General features: G+C 43.7%; 1 protein-coding gene across 1 annotated transcript; it reads left to right on the forward strand.

Moving 5' to 3' along the window:
• Window positions 1–7,957: 7,957 nt before the first annotated feature.
• Window positions 7,958–13,644, forward strand: IL12B (interleukin 12B). Its single transcript, XM_050312275.1, has 6 exons — window positions 7,958–8,042; window positions 9,167–9,442; window positions 9,948–10,065; window positions 11,078–11,271; window positions 12,081–12,226; window positions 13,519–13,644. The coding sequence occupies exons 1-6, from the start codon at window positions 7,958–7,960 to the stop codon at window positions 13,642–13,644; spliced, it is 945 nt and encodes a 314-aa protein (XP_050168232.1).
• Window positions 13,645–18,572: the final 4,928 nt, after the last annotated feature.

An 18,572-nucleotide genomic window follows, 5' to 3' on the forward strand; every position in this document is an offset into this window, starting at 1 on the left:
TAACAATTTTAAACAACATTCAGTAAATGTGACTATTAGTAATTTAAACAAAGCTACAAGGAAATTAGAAACTTAAAACTGTATTAATAAGGTAATGTTGGATTTTTTCTATCTTATTAAATAGAAAACTAAAGACAGTTAACTAAATTATTTTAGACAAAAATATTTGTAATAATTTCTAAAGGCTTATATGTAAAACATGTAAAAACAGTCAGTATCATAGTGTCTGTATAGTTTTGGCCCCGGCCCGGGTCTTTCACCGGGCCGCCGCCGCCTCTCTCACGGGAGTGGCGAGGCGGTGTTGTCACTGTTGACGCTCCCGGAGGAGCCGGAGTGGCTGCGGCCATGGCCCGGTCCGCTCACGGTGGGCACCATGTCGCTGGTCATCGCCGCGGGTCTTGGCTCGGCGTCGCGTTGTGCCGCATGTGCGGCTGTCCCGGGTCAGCGCTGCTGCGCCGCGTGGTCCGCTTCAGGAGTGGAGCACTGGGCGCCCAGGCCCGGCCGTCACTACGGGCTGCCCGCGCTCCAGGTGCAGGCGGGCGGCGAAAGCCTCGCAGCTCTGCGCCGCTGACATGTGCTCGCCGAAGCCGCCGCCGCCGCTCCGGCGCCCCGCGCCAGCTGCATTTAAACAAACTTGTGTTATAGTCCCGGCGCAATCCTGCTCGACTACCCGGGATGGCCGCGGGGCGCGCGGCTTCTCCTCAGGAACGGCGGCATGCCCCCGCCCGGGTTCCACGCTGGAACCTCCGCCGGAGCTCCACGCTGGTCGGGGCGCGGCGCGGAGTCGCCGCCAGCTGCGGCAGGGCTTCGCGCTCGGTCCACCGTCCCGCTCGGCGTGCGCCTCGGTCGGGCCTTGGCCCGCGTGGGCTCGGGCAGAGGCGCCACGCGGCGCCCGCTCCAGCCGCTCCGGCCCCTTCTCGCTAGCGCCGGGCCCGCCGTCTCGGTGAGCCGCCGCCGCTGCCATCTGGGTTTGCACAGGAACCGCCGCCGCAGCCTGGTCGACACCAGCCGGTACTCCCGAGAGGAAGTCGCCGCCGCTGCCGAGCCCCATCCCGAGCCGCCCGGCCGGGAACTGAGTCGCGCCCGCCGCCAGCAGAATCCTAGCGGAGCCGTCGGCGCAGCTCTGTTCCTGCCCGACTCGCTGCGGCTGCCGAGCGCCCAACAGTCCCGCGCTCTGTGCCCGCTGCCCGGCTCTGCCGCACGCTCGAGCGCACTGGCATCATATCTTTTTAACATCGCGCCGCTGTTGCTGGTAGAGCACAGCAGCTGGCTGCTTAGCTACCGGCTCCCAGCACGGACCATATTCCATGCGTGCCTCCAGCAGAGGCAGTCCACAACATGGCCACGAGACAGGAAGAGACGGCACTACCTCCTGCTCCCGGCATGGGCAAGATGGCGCCGCCCACGCTCCGGGCGTGGTCTCCACGTGGTCTGCAGGTTTTTAATGGCTTGGGATTCAAAGTTTGTTCCCTTTACCAGTCACATAACCCGACGACACGCGCTCTTTCTCCCGAATTCTCGTATCCGCGAAAATTCAGTACAAAAAGGTATATTCTAAGGCTTTTCTTCCGTGCTCTCGACCCTCCCCCTTTCCACACTGCAGTAGCACGTGGAGTTCCATGCTTTACAATGTTTGGGGGAGGGAAGATTCAAAGTTTCTCTCTGTGGACGAAGTTCTCTTGACGAGGTTTTAAAGTGTCCACCTTTTTTACTTCTGCTTTCTTTCTGCTTCTCCACCCCTCTTTCCAAGCAATTTCACTAAGAATTGTAAATATCAGCAGTTCTAAAACAGTTATTTTCATCAATTTTAAAAGTCCAGCTATTTTATGTTTGTTAACTTGTCTCCAAAGTTTTTTCAATATTAAGCTTAAGGCTTTTGTAATATTCTGCGGTTCACGTGAATTAAAAGTTTTCATTTTTTCTCTTTTTCTTTTTTCTCCCGCCCTCTCACCTGGGACGTAGATTTTTCTTCTCGAGAGCGTCCTCTCAAAACGTAGGCAATTTCCTACCGAATTCAGGCCTTTCTTCGAGCTCAATCGCTGTTCTCTCCCGCCTACGCCCATCAGAGTTTCCTTCCTCTGGTACCTGGCGCTTTTCTTTTTCACGGCGGACGTCCCTCAGCGTTAAATATAGGCTGGTACCTGACGTCTGGTCCGTATTTCTTCCTGATTCAGGATAAGGCTTAGGTCCCTGTTCCGGGCGCCATATGTAGCAGTTATTAATATAATAAATAATAAGTCCCATGGGGACCATAGCGACACCAACGTGGTGTGTAACAAGAGAGAGAGTTTATTCAAGGAGTCCCAGCTTATATAGCAGTTCCAAATGCTGCCACGTCACACAGGTAACTTCTTAAGCCAATCCCATACAAGCTTTAACAGAGCATGTGTGAGAGTACTTAGAACTACAACTCCCAGGATGCTTTGCAGCACCTGGTGTAACCAGACCCCACAGAAAAGCTGGATGCATGGCTGACATAAGCAAACAGCCAAGCTGAGATGGGCTGAGACAGGAGTAGATAATGTGCATGTAAACTTGTGCCCTTATTTCTCTGTTCACTGACTGAATGCAGCTCTCCAGTTTTCCTGGTCACAGCGGGCTTGCTTTTAAACTTGTGTGTTGTCACAAAAGGAAGTTTTGGAAATTGGAAATGGACTTGAATGGGACCAAATTGTTGTTGAGCCTTGGTTCAGGCTGGGCTCTTTGTGCAAGGAGAGCTGCCCCAAGTGCTGACTGAGGCTGCAGTTACAACTGGCTGAGGCCATGAGGAGAAGAAGCAGTCACTGCTCCCTGAGGCTTCCTCCCAGCCCTCATTCCAAGGTGTCCCCTGGGAGGAGAAGCCAATGAATGGGACTATGGTGCCCAGCCCAGCCTCCTGCTGACTTGCATTCAAAGCTAGTCACGCACCAGGACCAGGAGGAGACAATTTGCTCACTTGGAGTGGTTTGGATACCTTTCACTCACATGTGCCCCAGCTGCTCCTGCCCCATCTTTCTCCACACACTTTCCCAGATGGCATTTTCTCTTTCTGAACAGGGGAAACCAATGGCAGGAGCAGTGTCAGTGTCCCCATGGACCACCCTCTGCAAATGGCCTGGATGACAGCACCCATTCAGACAGGAGTGGGAATACAAACAGTGCATGTGGAGGGAGGATCCAAAACTGCCTGAGAAGACATTGGTCCCAAATGATCATGGGAGAAAGGAAGACAAACACCAGCCAGATCAATGGGCTTGTAACCCACACAGGCCCTCAGTGTGTGCAGGTAAGACCATGTGTACGTGTGGGACAGGGAGATTAGAGCTCTCTGGGATAAGTGGAGGGTGGAGCTCTGTAGTTATTAATAACATTTTGGAAGTGTTGAGAACTCTGGCTTCTCTGTTATAGTACTGATATGGATCTCAAATGAACAGTTCACTGGTTACTGGTCAATTCTGTGTCAGGAATAAATCAATAAACCACTCTGATCTGGATTCAGCATTTGGGACATGCAGAGAACAGGTTTTTTCTGTGACAGAGGCACCATTTCAAACCTGCTTCCAAGAGCTGCCCTCCCTCCTGGAGCCCTCGTGCTCCACCTGCCCAGCTCTGGCTATGAGCTCTGGCAAAGGGAATTCTGAGGCCAATGTTTGAGGAGCAGGTTGGGCACCTTGGGATTGGCAGGGAGTCATCAGGGCCACCTGAGATTGCAGTACCTGAGTTTTGTGTCCTGTCAGATGGGAGGGAATTCCAGCTCAGCTGCCAAAGGTGTATGTGATCCTACTGAAGCCACATTTCTTGGAAGAGGGCGGCTAAGGAAAGGAAAGGAAAGGAATCCACTGGTACTATGTACTTTTGTGTAAAGCTTTCATCATGGTTAATCCAGAATCCCAAGACTACCCTCTCTCCAGTCAGGGGATTCCACCCTCTCTGCTGTTTGCCTTCTAGGTGTGTGGCATTAAACAGGGACCCCATGCCCTGCAGCTGCTGGGATTCATAACAAGTTTATTTCCGTGCTAACTTGGGTTGCTCCTCCTCTTGTTTTATGCACTTACCATATTCGGGGGCACCAAATATGCAACATATTGAGGATGCTTGTGTTGTTTCATCCATGTGGAGGATGTCTGAAAGACCATTTGAGTGCTGCCTCCAGTTTTGGGGTTCCTCAGCACAGGAAGGACAAGAACATATTGGAGCAAGTCCAGAGGAGATACCGAGATGATCGGAAGGATGGAGCAGCTCTGCTGTGAGGAAAGGCTGAGAGAATTGGGATTGTTCAGCCTGGAGAAGAGAAGCTTTAGGGTGGCCTAATTGTGGCCTTCCAGTACCTGAAGGAAGCCAACAAGAGAGATGGAAAGAGACTATTTATAAGGGCCTGGAGTAACAGAACAAGGGGGAATGGCTTCACGGTGATAGAGGGCAGGGTTAGATGGGGTATTGGGAAGAAATTCTTTCCTGTGAGGGTGGTGTTCAAGGCCAGGTTGGACAGGGCTTGGAGCAACCTGAGATAGTGGAAGGTGTCCTTGGTCATGGCAGGGAGTTGGAAGTGGATGGGCTTTAAGGTCCCTTCCAACCCAAACCACTCCACAGTTCTATAGCAGAGAGAACAGGCACCATCTTTTTACTGCTGGATTACAGCACTATGGCTTTGACTGCTGGGCTGTGGGAATACCGTCACTGGAAACTACATGGGATAGAGTCATGTCTTTTCCTTAGTAGGTTGAATTTCAAAACTTTTTTTTGCTTTTATAATCCATATATTTTGGTTTGCCTGACAAATAATGAGAATTGTATTTTATTATTTCACAAATAATAAAAAAAAAGAAAACTTTTTCCTCATTTTCAATGCCCATATTAAGCACAGAGCTCTTCTTACACCTGAGGTGTAAAAGGAACATCAGGTTTATTAGATTATATTTAAAAACTGCAACATAAAATAATGTGTGAATACCATGTTTTTATTTCTAAGGTGGAACTATTTGTTTATTTTTTTGGTTGACCTAAGTCTCAATTGTTAGAGCAAACACAATTCGAAAACACTAATTAAAAATTATATCTATTCCCTTTACCTCTGATTGATGTGGTAGCTGGAATTGTATTTTATGTAATTACCTCTTTCATGCTTATCAGGTAGAAATGGTTTTAGTTTATTTAACTTTCTCTTTCTGTCTTTATAATGTATTTCTCATCAGAGAGTTTTGGAAGTTTATTTGGCCTGTATTTACTCTTCCTCAGATAACGAACACGCTGGATGAGAGAGACAGAGAATCAGGCAGGAAAAAGAAACACTCAAACCATAAAGGTCATTTTAACAATCTCATAATCTCATTTCCTCATTGAAGTTTACCTGGGAGTCCCAAACTTTTTTTTTTGCCTTAGCTGTGCCACTATGTAAAAAAGGAACTCAAACCACGTGTTGCAATTCTGTGGTATTGCGGTGAAACAGAGCATCCCTTTCCTTTCGGAGTTTAGGAGTATTTATAAGGCAGCCAGCACTTTGCTTCCTTCAGATCACAAATCAAACCTGCCTGACAACTTCACTAAAGGCACCGTCACAGGAAAAGGTGAGAATTCCTTTCTTCTCTTACTCTGATACCAACTGCTTCAGATAAAACTAATGAGAACTTATAATTATTTATTTTAAAGTGTATTTAAATAGTTTTTGTGACATTTTACTCAGGACAGTATTTATATGCTCATCTCCCTGAAGTTTAGCATATAATTTATGTACACAGGTCACAGAATTGTTATCTATGCCTAGAGCTGAGACTGGGCCAGATGAGGCCCAAAGGTCCTTGCCGACAGAAATTATTCTGGAGAGGGATTTTGGACAAGGGTCTGCAGTGACAAAACAAGAGGGAACGGCTTCAAACTGAAAGAGAGTAGGTTTAGATTGGATGTATGTGAAGAAATTCTCCCCTGTGAGGGTGATGAGCCCCTGGCACAGGTTGCCCAGAGGAGCTGTGGCTGCCCCATCCCTGGGAGTGTTCAAGGCCAGTTTGGACACGACTTGGAGCAACCTGGGATAGTGGAAGATGTTCCTGCCCGTGGCAGGTCTCTTCCAACCCAAACCATTCCACAATTCTGTGATTCTCTGAACATATGATGTTGGAATACTCTCCTCATCTATGAAGTGCTCAGGCAACTGCACTGATTAATGATGTTCAGAAACTGAGTTTATTTCTGATTAATTTTTCAATAAAATTTTGAGATGGGGGAGGGAGTGTTCTCCCCCCATCTCAAAAATGGAATAATTTCCATTAAAACTGTTAACTTTTTTCATCACAAACCTGTGAAGCTTCCCTCTAAAAGCAGGAGAAACTTTTCTGTTTTGAAGGTTTTAATTTTGACAAAAGGTTGCTATGGGAGGAAAGCCATGTATCACACTCCTTCAGTCTTGGCCGGTGTTTTGATGTTTAGTTTCGGGTTTATGAAGTATAGTGATGAATGTCATGTTTCAGTGACAGAAAGCAGCATCTTTTCAGAAAGTTGCAAAATGCAGTTTTCTTTCGGAAATTCCAGATAATGCTGCCTGCACATGAAATCATCAGCGAAGAGTGTTTGCCTTGTAATGAAGCAATACACTGCTAATAGGATATTATATGTCTTAGAGGTCTTTTCCAACCTAAATGATTTTATGTTTGGCTGCTCGATAGTAACGGGTTTTTCACTGGGGTTTGTGCTGCTCTCAGTGCATCTGCAACAGGAGCTGGTTCCTCTCCTGTACACCCTCCAGATACTTTACTTGTAGCTTCTGGTCCCATTAAATAGCTGTGCACAAATCCAAAGGGCACTGGCCCAGGGACAGCTGATTTCTGACCAAGTTTAAGGGTGGCTCATAACAACAGGAGCTGCCAGTGAGGAGCAGATTCGGCACATACAGGAACACACACTCTCAAGAAATCAGGAGGGATACTCCCCTTTCATTAAATAGAAGACTGGTTTGGGAGGGAAAAAAACCTCAACCACTTCATTTTGTGGGTTTCTTTATGGTTGTTTGGACTCATAGTGTAGTCAGAATAGGCTATAGTCTTTGAAAGCTATATTCACCAATCTCTTTTTCTAAGGCATTTTCCTGTTCATTTGGCTTAATCTCCAGTTAAAAAAGTTCAGAAGTGTAACTAAATAACTGTTGTTAAAGTTTTTTATGCAGCCCAGTGGTTACTACAATATTTGATAACGGTGTTTGGTGTTTCATAAAGAGCTCTAGCAGTATTTTGAACAAGTTCAGGGTAAATATGCATTTACGTATTGTAAATAAGCTACACACTTACACAGTAACAATGATCTGTGTATCCAGCCCTTTCTTCAAATATAGCTGTGGCATTGAATCCAGTAGGAATTTTGCCTGAAATTGCTTGATAATTTAATTAGATTGTGCAAGCTGAGGTGGACATCACAACCAGTTTGGCAACAGTCAGTGTTGACTCCAGGTCTACACTGCATTATTGACCCTGCTGTCACTTGTTCTCACAGATATGATGGAGACAACAGTCCAGCAAAACCCATCAGCAGGTCCTTCCCTTTACTGACAGCATTTTGTTTGAATAGGATTGATGATGTGTTTAACCAACAAGCTTTGTATGAATGACATTTAATGTCCACTGCCTTGTTCATACAACTGGTCTCACTGGCATCAGCAGGACTTTTCTTGCATGAGGAATATTTAACTGAGGGACCTGAGGATGCTTCTGAGCTCCCGACAGATCAATTTCCTCACAATTTCCACACAACAATTTCCTCTAAGGTCCATGATTGCTTCTCTAATCTGGCTTGTGGTAAAAATTACAAGTGGATCAAAATTGTGTTACAAACCTGATACTAAATTTTTATGTAGTCCAAGAGCTTTTAGAACAGAAGGTTTTGTAGTTCACTGGGATTGACCATGTCTTGTTGTCACTCTGTCCAGCATGAGCCTGATTTCAGTGCACATTCAGCCAACCTCAGTGAAGTTCAGCAATTTATTTTTTCCTTCCAGATGCCTCACCTGCTCTCTGCCTTATTTTCACTGTTTTCCTTTGCTGCCTTACTGGAAGCTGTGCAGTGGAAACTTCAGGAAAATGGTAAGCCAGTCTTCACCTCCTGAGACCTTCAGCCACCTTCAGGACATGGGCATTTCTGAATTATAATTGTGGCCATATGCAAAGAATTTGTTAATTATGGTATCTTAGGCCAAGGTTCTTCCTACGTGTTTGTTTTTTTGTCAATAATTAGCCAATTATTGAATTGGAATTCAATTATTGAATTGGAATTATTGGAAGAAATATTTAGAAGTCCTAAAATGTCATACAACAGCATATTTGCAATATTTGCATTAGCAAGTGTCTTATTTCCTACTCCTTCTCCTCTTCTTTCAAAAGTTTCAGTTATGCAGCCTGGAGGCAGAAACAGCCTCTCGTGACTTAGGTATCCACCCAAAGTCAAACAAGTGAAGAATTTATTGTGGATAAAAAGTATTTCTAAGTAAAACTTAAAACCTAGAAATAGTTTATCAACTTTCCTGGCAAATAAGTCAAACGTAGAAACATTTGTAAAAATACAGGTTCAGTAATAAACAAACAATTCTTTTGAATAATTTGCCAGAAAATTGGGCTAAATTCAGAAAATAAAATCCATTGTTCTTGTTCAGTCAGTGTATCTGCATAATCAAAGCTGCCTTTAAGGCAATTGTCCAAAAAGAAGGACCCAAGTCAATATGAAAAAAAAATCATCAATTGTCTTCCATTTCTAAAAAGGAATTAAATTACTTTTCCCTGTGTATTTACATTTAAAAAATTATTAATCCTGTGGGTTCTCTGGGCAATACCACAGTGCTGAAAACTGCAAATCTGTTTGTCAGCATTGGGAGTAAACTTTGTGTTTGAAGTCTGTAAGACTCACCTTGCCTGTGTTTCACATGTCCATAAGCAGTTTGGGAAACTTCCAAACTTCCTAGAGCTGAATGTTTTCTGCCAGTTAAGATTCTGTGTTTGACAGGTATTTCTTAGTGTTTCTCCTTTGTGGTAAAGCCTTAAAGCTCTTATTCTGGTGGTGAAATGCTCTGGTGAGAAGGTCCTAGAGCTCACTGGAACTCAGAATTCACTGGACTGTTGAGCTCCTGGACAGTAGAGCTGAGGAAAAGGGCTCAGTCCAACCTTCCCACTGGCACATGGGAGTAGCTGCTAATTTCTTTCTTTGCCGTGTCCAGTGTACGTCATAGAATCCGAGTGGAATGCTGAGACACCAGCTACGAGAGTGGAGCTCACCTGTAACACACCTCATGAAGCAGTTTACTGGAAAAAGGGCTCTGAATGGAAAGGGAAAGGAAAGACTCTGATCGTTGAAGTGAAGGAGTTCCCTGATGCTGGAAACTACACCTGTCTGGCAGAGAATACCCATGAAATCCTCAGCTATAATTTCCTCCTCATAAGCAAAGTCAACTCCAACGGGCAAATGATAAGGTCGATTCTGACAAGCTTTAAAGGTATGAAAGATGATGGGATGTTCCTTGCTCAGCACTGAGGGCCAGAGGGAGCTTTCTGGACATGTGTGAGAAACACCCACTTTAAAATGGGTTCTCTTAAAGGCTTTACTGATAGCAGAAGGCAACTAATTCCTTCAGTGGCTCTGTGGTAACAAACACAGGGATTTGCCAACTGCACAGTTGCAGGATTTCTTTGTGGAAGGAGCAGTGGATTTGTCAGTGTAAATCTCTTCCTGACAGCTCTTTGCCACAGCCTGGGTGTGCTCTGGCTCCTGTCAATGCCACGTCCATGTGGTGCCACGTGAACCAGCCTTTAGCCACCACCTGTGGTTGTTTGGCTCTGTAACTACACGTGGCTGCCCACGGGACAGCCTCAGGCTGTGTCTGCCTGTGAACCCACCTGCCAGAATAGATATAAGTCCATCGAATTACTGTTTTGTCTCTGCTTTGACCATTTCGGCAAGAAGAGTAAATAAATCATGCTTTGCTTTCTTTTTCCATCTAGAGCCAATGCAGACCTTTATAAAATGTGAGGCAAAGAACTACTCTGGAATTTTCATGTGTTCATGGATGACAGAAAATGAGAGTCCAAATATGAAGTTCACCATCAGAGGTCTAAAAGGGTAAGAGCTTGTACTTTCCTTAACAAACTCATAGTAAGGCCAGAGCAGCCCTTTGTGCTACTCTGTGTAGGAGATGCCAGATTTTAGGCTGTTTAAAACATGTAGAAGGGAAGAAATTTCTCTTGCAGAGTTGGAATATCTGCAAAATGTTTTGAGGCATCACAGGGTAATAAGTTAACTAATAAGGGCATGGAAGTAGCTCAGAAATTAATAAAGACATGAAAATGGAATGACCCCCACTGGGCTGTTTCAGCCACAGAATAACTTAAGCAATAGCAGAAGAGTTTGTGGAGGGGAGAGAGGAAGTTGAGCCAAAAGCAGAAACAACCACAGCTTCGAGTCCCCTCTCTACAGAATGAAGGGAGTGGGAGGCTGCACCCACGGCAGAGGCCACATGCCCACTGACAAGTCTCTGCTGAGGAAAACAGCAGAAACCTGTGAGGGAAATGTGTGACGGGAACCTTGGGGGGATTTCCTTCCTCCCACCACTCCTGGGGGTTTCTCCAAAACATGGAGTATTTCAGCAAAGGTCACTTCAGTTCATTAAAGAAGAAACAATTGCAAAGTGTTTTATTTTGCTGAATGCAAAAACAGAGGCAGATTCAGGTAGTACTTTATAGATGAGTTTTGGTATTTATTTCCCAATGGATACTTCTCAACCTTCCCTCCTTTCCTCAACAAGGATTTGGAGAGGGTGAAGGAACAAAGATACTAGAGCTTGCCATGGGATGGTAGTAATAAGAACTGAGATACCCTGCTTTAGGATTCCTTCTGCTAAGGCAGGGGGTGTGGTGTGGCTGTGATGTTACATTAACACGTCCTACAGCACTGAAAATGTAGGAACTCCCAGTGAGCTTTTTCTGCAGCAGATGAAGTGCACCATGAAATGATACAAACAACATCAAAATATTACCTTACCTGACCTTACAACATTACATGTTGTTGGTTGTTGTGGCAACACATTCTCAGAACCAACCAGCATTCCCACTCCTGTACTCTGTTCTGTGTCCAGCTCTCAGGGAGATGTGACCTGCAGCAGCCCCGTGGCTCACACGGATGGATCGGTGACCAAATACACGACCCAGTGCCGCAAAGAAAACTACTGCCCCTTTGCTGAAGAGCACCAGCCCATTTATGTGTTCCTGGAGGTCATCGACGAGGTGGAATATGAGAACTACACCAGCAGCTTCTTCATCAGAGATATCAGTGAGTAGACCAGGAATCATGATCAATTCTTAGCTTTATTCTTGCTGCTGGCAGTGGAACTAAGGGTAGGTGATCACATCAGCCTTGGGAATCCCTGCCCTATTATACTGTAAATCTGCATCAAGCCCCCAGTTACAGGAACAGGGGAAAACATGCCATAGCAGCAGCCTGGAAGAGGATGAGGAAGTGAAGAAGCAATATCTTCCTGGCTTGTGACCTCAACCCTCTCACACCCACATGTCCCAGAAGTACTGTAGCCTTCTCTAATAGATGGCCATGTTTTAGAAGGGGGATGTGGAAGAAATCAGAGAACAACCAATACCCCATCAGGCTCTTCTCTGAGAACTGGTTAAGGCTATGGATGCTTCCATCCTGATCCATTCCTACAGATGGGCATCCAGGGCAGGTTAATATTAGAAATGGACAGTGCAGATTAATAGAAATGGGCAGGAATAAGAGGATATAAATTGTGATCATGATGCCACATGTCATGTGAAAATGTGGCAGCATCCTAAAGAAACAGATGTTTGGTAAATGTCCAAATAGTCAGCAGAGGTGGAAGATGTTCCTCTGTATCCAACAGAGACCTCTGCAACCCTTCAGGTGAAAAAAAAACCCAGGATCTTACCTAGAGATATTATGGGAGTGTGCTTAATTTTCTGTGAGACACACAAAAGGCAGTTCTTATACATCATATCTATTCCTTTCCTAATCTCCTGTAGTCTCCCAGTGCTCATTCTGATAAATGAGTACGACACCAACATTATGTTGCTAATGTGAATTAATTACCTCTATATCTTCTCTTGCAGTAAAACCTGACCCACCTCAATGTCAGTATGTGGCCACAAATGGAATGGTGACCTGGAAATATCCCAAAACATGGAGCACCCCGAAGTCCTACTTCCCTTTGACTTTTAAGGTCAAAGTTAAAAGCCCAAAGAAACGCGGACACCAGGTAGAAATGCATTATTTGAAACATAATTTTATTGCTTGAACAGACAGTATAAATAATATAAGCTTTGTATGCAAGAATGGTGAACAAAAATTTTAAAAAAAGGATGCTCAGGCCCAAATGTGGCAAGTTCTGCCCTGGCAGAAAAACACACCTTCCCAGTTCTATGATCAGTAAGATCCCTGATGTAACTGAGGAGAGAAAATCCTGCCCAGCATTGCATAGCTGTGCTAGCATGAGAAAAGTATTTACCAATTCATTAGCAGGCTGTGTGGTCCTAATGTGTGAAAATCCTCATTTCCAAATCAAGAAGTCTCAGATCTATTACATGGATTTCCTCGTATGTTGTTTGTACCTGGGCAGCTCAGACTTTATAGGAGAATAAGAAATAAGGAATCACTGATTCATTTGGAAGAATTTCTGTGCAGCCTATGGTCTTTGTCACTCGATTTCTAGTTAGTTAATTATTATCTAAACATTGCTCCTCTGTGTCAGTTTTAAATCACAAATGGTTTTGCTTCCTTTGCTGATGCTCATGGACACACAGTGGTGATGGTGACTTGCCTGGGTTGGCAGAGAACTGGAAAGATGAGCTGACCACAGAGCAGCACTGGAACTGCAGTGCTGCTCTGCCTTGGTCCAGCAATCAGAAAAGCAAACAAATGTAGTGATCATCCCAGTCTGTCAGGGGATTAATCCAGAGACACATCCAAAGATGTGTTTCCCTCTGTGGACAGAATCCACCCGCCCGTACCAGCAGATGGGGCCATTCCCCCAGTGCTGATTCCTTGATTTTAGTAGTGTTGGCTCCTACAGTCCCTTCGGTGGAGAAACTGGAGAGCCTGCAGATGCTTCTTATATCACCCACAGGTCCTCAGGGGGAATTTCAATGATGCTGAAAAGGAGTAACCTCTGTTTTTTACGGCTCCCGCTCTGGGAGAAGAAATAAAAAGAGAAAACCCCAGATAAACAAATAACTCCTTTGTCTTAATGAGTGTTTCAGTTTGGGGTTTGGATCACTTTAGAACAGCAACTTCAGTGCCACATGAGCTGTTTATTTGGTTTCTGCCGAAACTCAGGTTCTCACATGAGCATGTTTCGTTGGTTTCTGCTGAGGCTCCAGTTCTCACAAGCCCTCAGGACTTTGCTCTCTGTGGGTGGCGCTGGTGCCTGTGAAACACCAGATTGCCAGTGGGGGGTTGAGTGACATGAGCTTGTTGGAACCTTTCTGGCACTGTGTTGTATGTTCTTCTCGACCTTTACAACCCACTGAAGGAGCTGTGCCCTGTTCACAGGTCTATGATACCGATGAAGAGTCAATCCATCTTCCAAACACTGGGCCAAAAGACGAGATCTCCGTGCAGGCCAGGGATCGTTATTACCACTCATCCTGGAGTGACTGGTCTTCACTCTGCAGGTAAGGCTTAAAGAACCTTCTGCTATGCTTCCTTACTAGAAGAGTATGGAGTCTATGGTTTTTTTCCTAATTCTTAAATGATCATTGATTTTACATTTCCTTTATATAACCATTATTTACATAACCATTATTGTTCCTGAATATTCTCTTTCATTAAATATCTGTAAGAGAATAAATGTGTTGGGCTGCCAAACTAGTGATTCTCTTACAAAAACAATCGAGGAGACAATTAGAATCCATTCAAATCAGAGAGGAAACAGTGGATGTAGGTTCATGGACATGGGTTATAGTGCCTCACACGTATCAGCTGAAGCTGGATCCCTGATCCCCATCAGACACGGAGCCTCCTGAGCCTTGCACGGTGTGGGCTTGTGGAGTAAAAATCTGGGCCTGAGGAGAATTAAGATAATTCTTACGTAAATTTGCTTTCTCTTATTTTACAGATAACAAGTAAGAGATTCCAGGAAGATGGCACAATACTCCTACAGAAAGCAAAGAATGAACTATCACAAGAATATAAGCACAATTTGAAGAAAAATCTGCATTTGAGATTATTAAGAAGTCATAACGTCTTTTTTTGTGAGATATGAATATATTCCTGATTTTGGCAGCTCTTAAATTCCCCAGATACGAGTAACACCTTTAGTATACATCATGTTATATTAACATGAATTTGATATGTTGCTGTCAGCTATTATTGTAGGTTCATATTATTATATTGCATTTATTTATTTAATATTTATTTATTTATCCATTATTTATGTATTTATGTATTTATTATTTATTTATTTATTTATTTATTGGCATGACTTGCAAGAGCAGTTGATGGCAGTTACTGTTCAAACCATTTCATATGTTATTTGTAAAGTAACTTCCCCTAAGAACTGTTTCAGTATTCCATTATTTAATGGTTTGATTATGTGTCTATTTAATTATTTATTTTTATTTATTTTTAGTTGGAATGTGTAAGCATAGAAAGCCTTGGCTGCATGAGTGCTGTGGTTAAGAGTCCTATTACCACCTTTCATGAACATGAAAGGAACTGGGAGCCAGTACCTGAATTTAACCCTTCCTAAACAATCTCCTTTCCCTCCACGCTTGTGGTCACTGGAGGCCCTTTATTCAGTGATCCACATATATCCAGTGCATCTCCTGCAGTGGAATTTACTGACAATAAAATGAATTCCAAGCTGCTGTGCCACAGGCTCAGGGCATAGGAGTCAGGAATCTGCAACTACAACCATGGCAGCTGAAATTACACCTGTACTGTATCTAATACCTCAGAGGCCAGTTGTTAACAGGTTTTATATATGGATGTTAAGCATCTAATTAAAGTTAGAGCTTTAGAATACGTATTTTTATAGTTCATTATGAAAGCATCTTCCTACTACTGTATCATGTGCTGGTGTCTTCACAGAACCTCAGGTAAAACACCTCAAGTCCTGGCTCTGAAATGCTCACAAAGTCCCCAGGTCTGGAAAAAGGCAGAAGCATGTGTTGAAGCCTCTGTATTTTTCATAGAATCATGGAATGGTTGGGGTTGGAAAGGACCTTAAAAGGTCATCCAGTTCCACCCCCTGGCCATGGGCTGGGCACCTTCCACTAGACCAGGTTGCTCTAAGCCCTGTCCAACCTGGCCTTGAACACTTCCAGTGATGGGGCAACATTTGTCAAAACACCTGAGTCCCGACTTACAGGAAAGCAAAATAGTGAAATATCTGATGATTCAGACTTTAAGCCATGATAAAGAACCAGTGAAATTAAAGAAAGACTTTCATTGCAACCATGCTTCCTTTTTTCCCAGTCTTAGCCATGGTGGTAATTGCAGATATTTATAGACTGAAATGTGTGAGATATCTGATATTTCAGAAAACTGCTGACAATCTAGCTACAAGTGCTAGTAATATGTGTCTTATTTCCACTATAAATGCAATTTATTGTACTTTTTTTATGAGCTAATAATAAATACATCTGAAAACAAGAAAATTTGGTTTACTTGTGATTTTTTTTAAGAATGGTTTGTGTCACTCTTCCCTTTTTTACCAGAATGTTAACACTACTCCTGCAAAAATGTCTGCAGGGCAAAGTAATTATTAGTGATTAATACTAACAAATTCATGGCCTGTAAAAGTGTTTAGGACCACCCAGCAAAGTGACAGCAGTGAGTCACCCAGATCCCCTGAACCCTCTTCTGCAGGCGAAGAGAACACTGAGGTTCTCTGGCCTTTGTGGTCAGGAGGTTTGCCACTGAAACCACTTGAAATAGATCTTGAGGTCTTTGAGGTTTCTGTCTGATTCTGTTGGTGCAGTGTTCAGAATTCATAGGACCGACCTTCCTGTTCTTCAGATAACTGGTTGAAACCTTGGCACCATTGAAACCCATCACTGCAACCTCTCATTAATTTGGGTCCAGCCCAGTTTCCATCCTCTGAAATACTCAGGCTAAATTTACGAGTATCCTGACAAAGGATATTGATCTGTTGCCTTCAGAGGAATCTCCCTTTCTGTGCCATAATGCCATAAGGTGAATAATGCCATACTGCTTCCCTACAGGAAGCTCTTCTGGCATGGATTATGGGGTAATCAGGAGCCAGTGAGGGAAGTCATTGGCTAAGATTCTTCAGGAAAATAAGAAAGCACAGCTTGAAACTGCCCCTTATTCTGCAGAAATCAGGTTAATCATAAGATGGCTGCTCTCTAAGACATAAAGTTGGCTTTAATCCTTGATTATCCATTACCTGGGCCTCATATGGACCCAAGTGCCTGTGAATATCTCCTCTAAGAATTGTCAGTCTCCCACCTCTGAGGGACTGTCTAGACTGTATAAAAAGGTGTTACTATCACAGTTCAAATATTCCCTATGGTGACTCCATATACTGGAGATAATTTTCTAACATACTCCATCCATTCAGGAACATAATAATTGATGTGTCAATTAGTCCTTGGACTTCTCTTTCTTAATTCCTCTCCTTGTTGCACTGCAAATGATCTGGAAACCTTCTGATAAATGCCACAATGCATAGACTCAGTCAGGCTGCATGATGTACAAAATTGCCCCTGAAACTTCAGATTACAAAATCAGAGATTCTGAAATAAAATTATAGAACTAAATTTATTCCTGAGGCTCCTGAGGTATGAGAGTCATTAATTGTATAATAGATAATAGCCTTATACTGGACCTACTCTTGACTCTGTGTCCCACCATTTTCTGGGAAGGGGAAGCTCCTCCAGCTTTCTATTCATACTCATCACTCAACCTGTGGCTTTAGGTTTTGCCTACCACACCTCCCTAAATCTGCACTGAACAGAGACTGACTAATTCCCTTCAGGGCTTTTTGTGGGTGCTCCTCATCTTAAGGAATGCTTGACAAATAGTTGGTGTCCTTAATGAGGCACTAATAGGTTACAGTAGGAACTTGCTATCCTCTAAGTGCTTCAGCTGGGCAAGCAGGCACTTGCTGGCAGCAAAAGCGGGGGAAAAAAAGGCTTATGTCTAATTAAGGTTCTGTGGGAAAACACAGATTTCAGGTCCAAATGCTTCATATCCATCCCTTCTTCCATGCTGACCTTCATCTTATCCCTTTTCTTCATAAGTTGTAGATTCTCTTTTATGGAAGTAATAGTATTTGTAATAGAGGGAAATCCAGTGTATATTCCCCAGCCTTGTTCTGAGACATCAAAAAACCTTAAAAGAAACCTTGCTTCAAATATGTCAGATTGATGAGTTCAGTGTGACAGAACTTCAAAGTGCTGAACACCTGGGAATTGCATCTTGAGGCAATTTAATATAAGTCCTATTCAATGCTCAAGATGCAATACTTTCAGTGGAAATGTTAAGCTGTTAATGCTTGTTTTGTTTTACCTGTGAAGAATCAATTCAGACCCATCAATGGAATGGCACTAAGTAATTCAAAGGATCCACCAGTTCAGGTATCACAGCCTTGTGGTATTGTATCTTAGCAATATCAGAAGATACAAAGAAAAACATAATGCTCAGCGCCAGCCTTTGCAGAGAGGTGTTGGGTTTATTTTTTTACTTTCTGAAATAACACATGAAACCTTCAGCAGGGATCTGTCCTGCCTTGACACCTGCAGTGTTAAAGAAAGGCTCCTTTGATCTCTCTTAAGGTGTGGAAAATGGGAAACTCACCTTCCTTCAGGCAAATACTGTTTTGGCCCAGTTTGATGCCTTAACAAACACATCACTTGACTCTCAACTCTTCCATTGAGCAAGACTTCAAAAGTCTGATATGTTAATTGCACATGGGCGGACAACCCAAACCACCCACCCAGAGCAAGATTGAGGGAGCCCACGAACCGCGTCCCGAATAAACACGCACCGAAATCACCGATGTGGGTGACCGTGGCAGGATCTATCTTGGCTTGCACATTCTTCAAAGGTTTATGTGGTGTGTGTGAGAATATGTTTTGTAGCTATTCCACGTGCCATTTTTTCAGCACTGTTGATGCCCTCAGTGGGAGGCACTCCATCAGATGAATGGGAACAGGTTACTGTTCTGGAATGCAGCCACAGAACACCCTCCCAAGCAGAATAAAGCAGGCACTTAACTAATGACGTGCTGCAGCAGCATATTTGGCATCCCAATCGTGCCCCATTCAGCACTCCAAATCTAAAAGCAATATATGAATAACTGTGAAAAATTCTCCTCCTCTCAGAAAAATATGCACTAATATTTTACCAGATGTAACACCATGTAATTACTTTTTCTTCTTCAAAAGATCAACTTGGACAGATAATAAGACAAGATATGAAGATAAAGGTAGAAAACTATGAGAGGCCCACAATTAACCTACATGTATTCATGAGTTTGATGACTAGGTCAAAATTTCACTCACTATTCTTCAATACAGAGTATTTCCTATAAATTTCTAAATTAGTTTTAGGTGTGATGAAGAGGCTGTACTGACACA

This window comes from Myiozetetes cayanensis, unplaced genomic scaffold, assembly GCF_022539395.1.
Source record: "Myiozetetes cayanensis isolate MyiCay16 unplaced genomic scaffold, myiCay2020 scf17, whole genome shotgun sequence".
NCBI lineage: Eukaryota > Metazoa > Chordata > Aves > Passeriformes > Tyrannidae > Myiozetetes > Myiozetetes cayanensis.

What these genes read in the sequence shown, in the direction of transcription:
- IL12B (XM_050312275.1), top strand. Translation starts at nt 7,958, where the DNA reads ATGCCTCACCTGCTCTCTGCCTTATTTTCACTGTTTTCCTTTGCTGCC. An exon ending in GTGGAAACTTCAGGAAAATG is followed by an intron (nt 8,043 to 9,166) that starts GTAAGCCAGTCT and finishes TGCCGTGTCCAG; the next exon opens with TGTACGTCATAGAATCCGAG. An exon ending in CTTCTTCATCAGAGATATCA is followed by an intron (nt 11,272 to 12,080) that starts GTGAGTAGACCA and finishes CTTCTCTTGCAG; the next exon opens with TAAAACCTGACCCACCTCAA.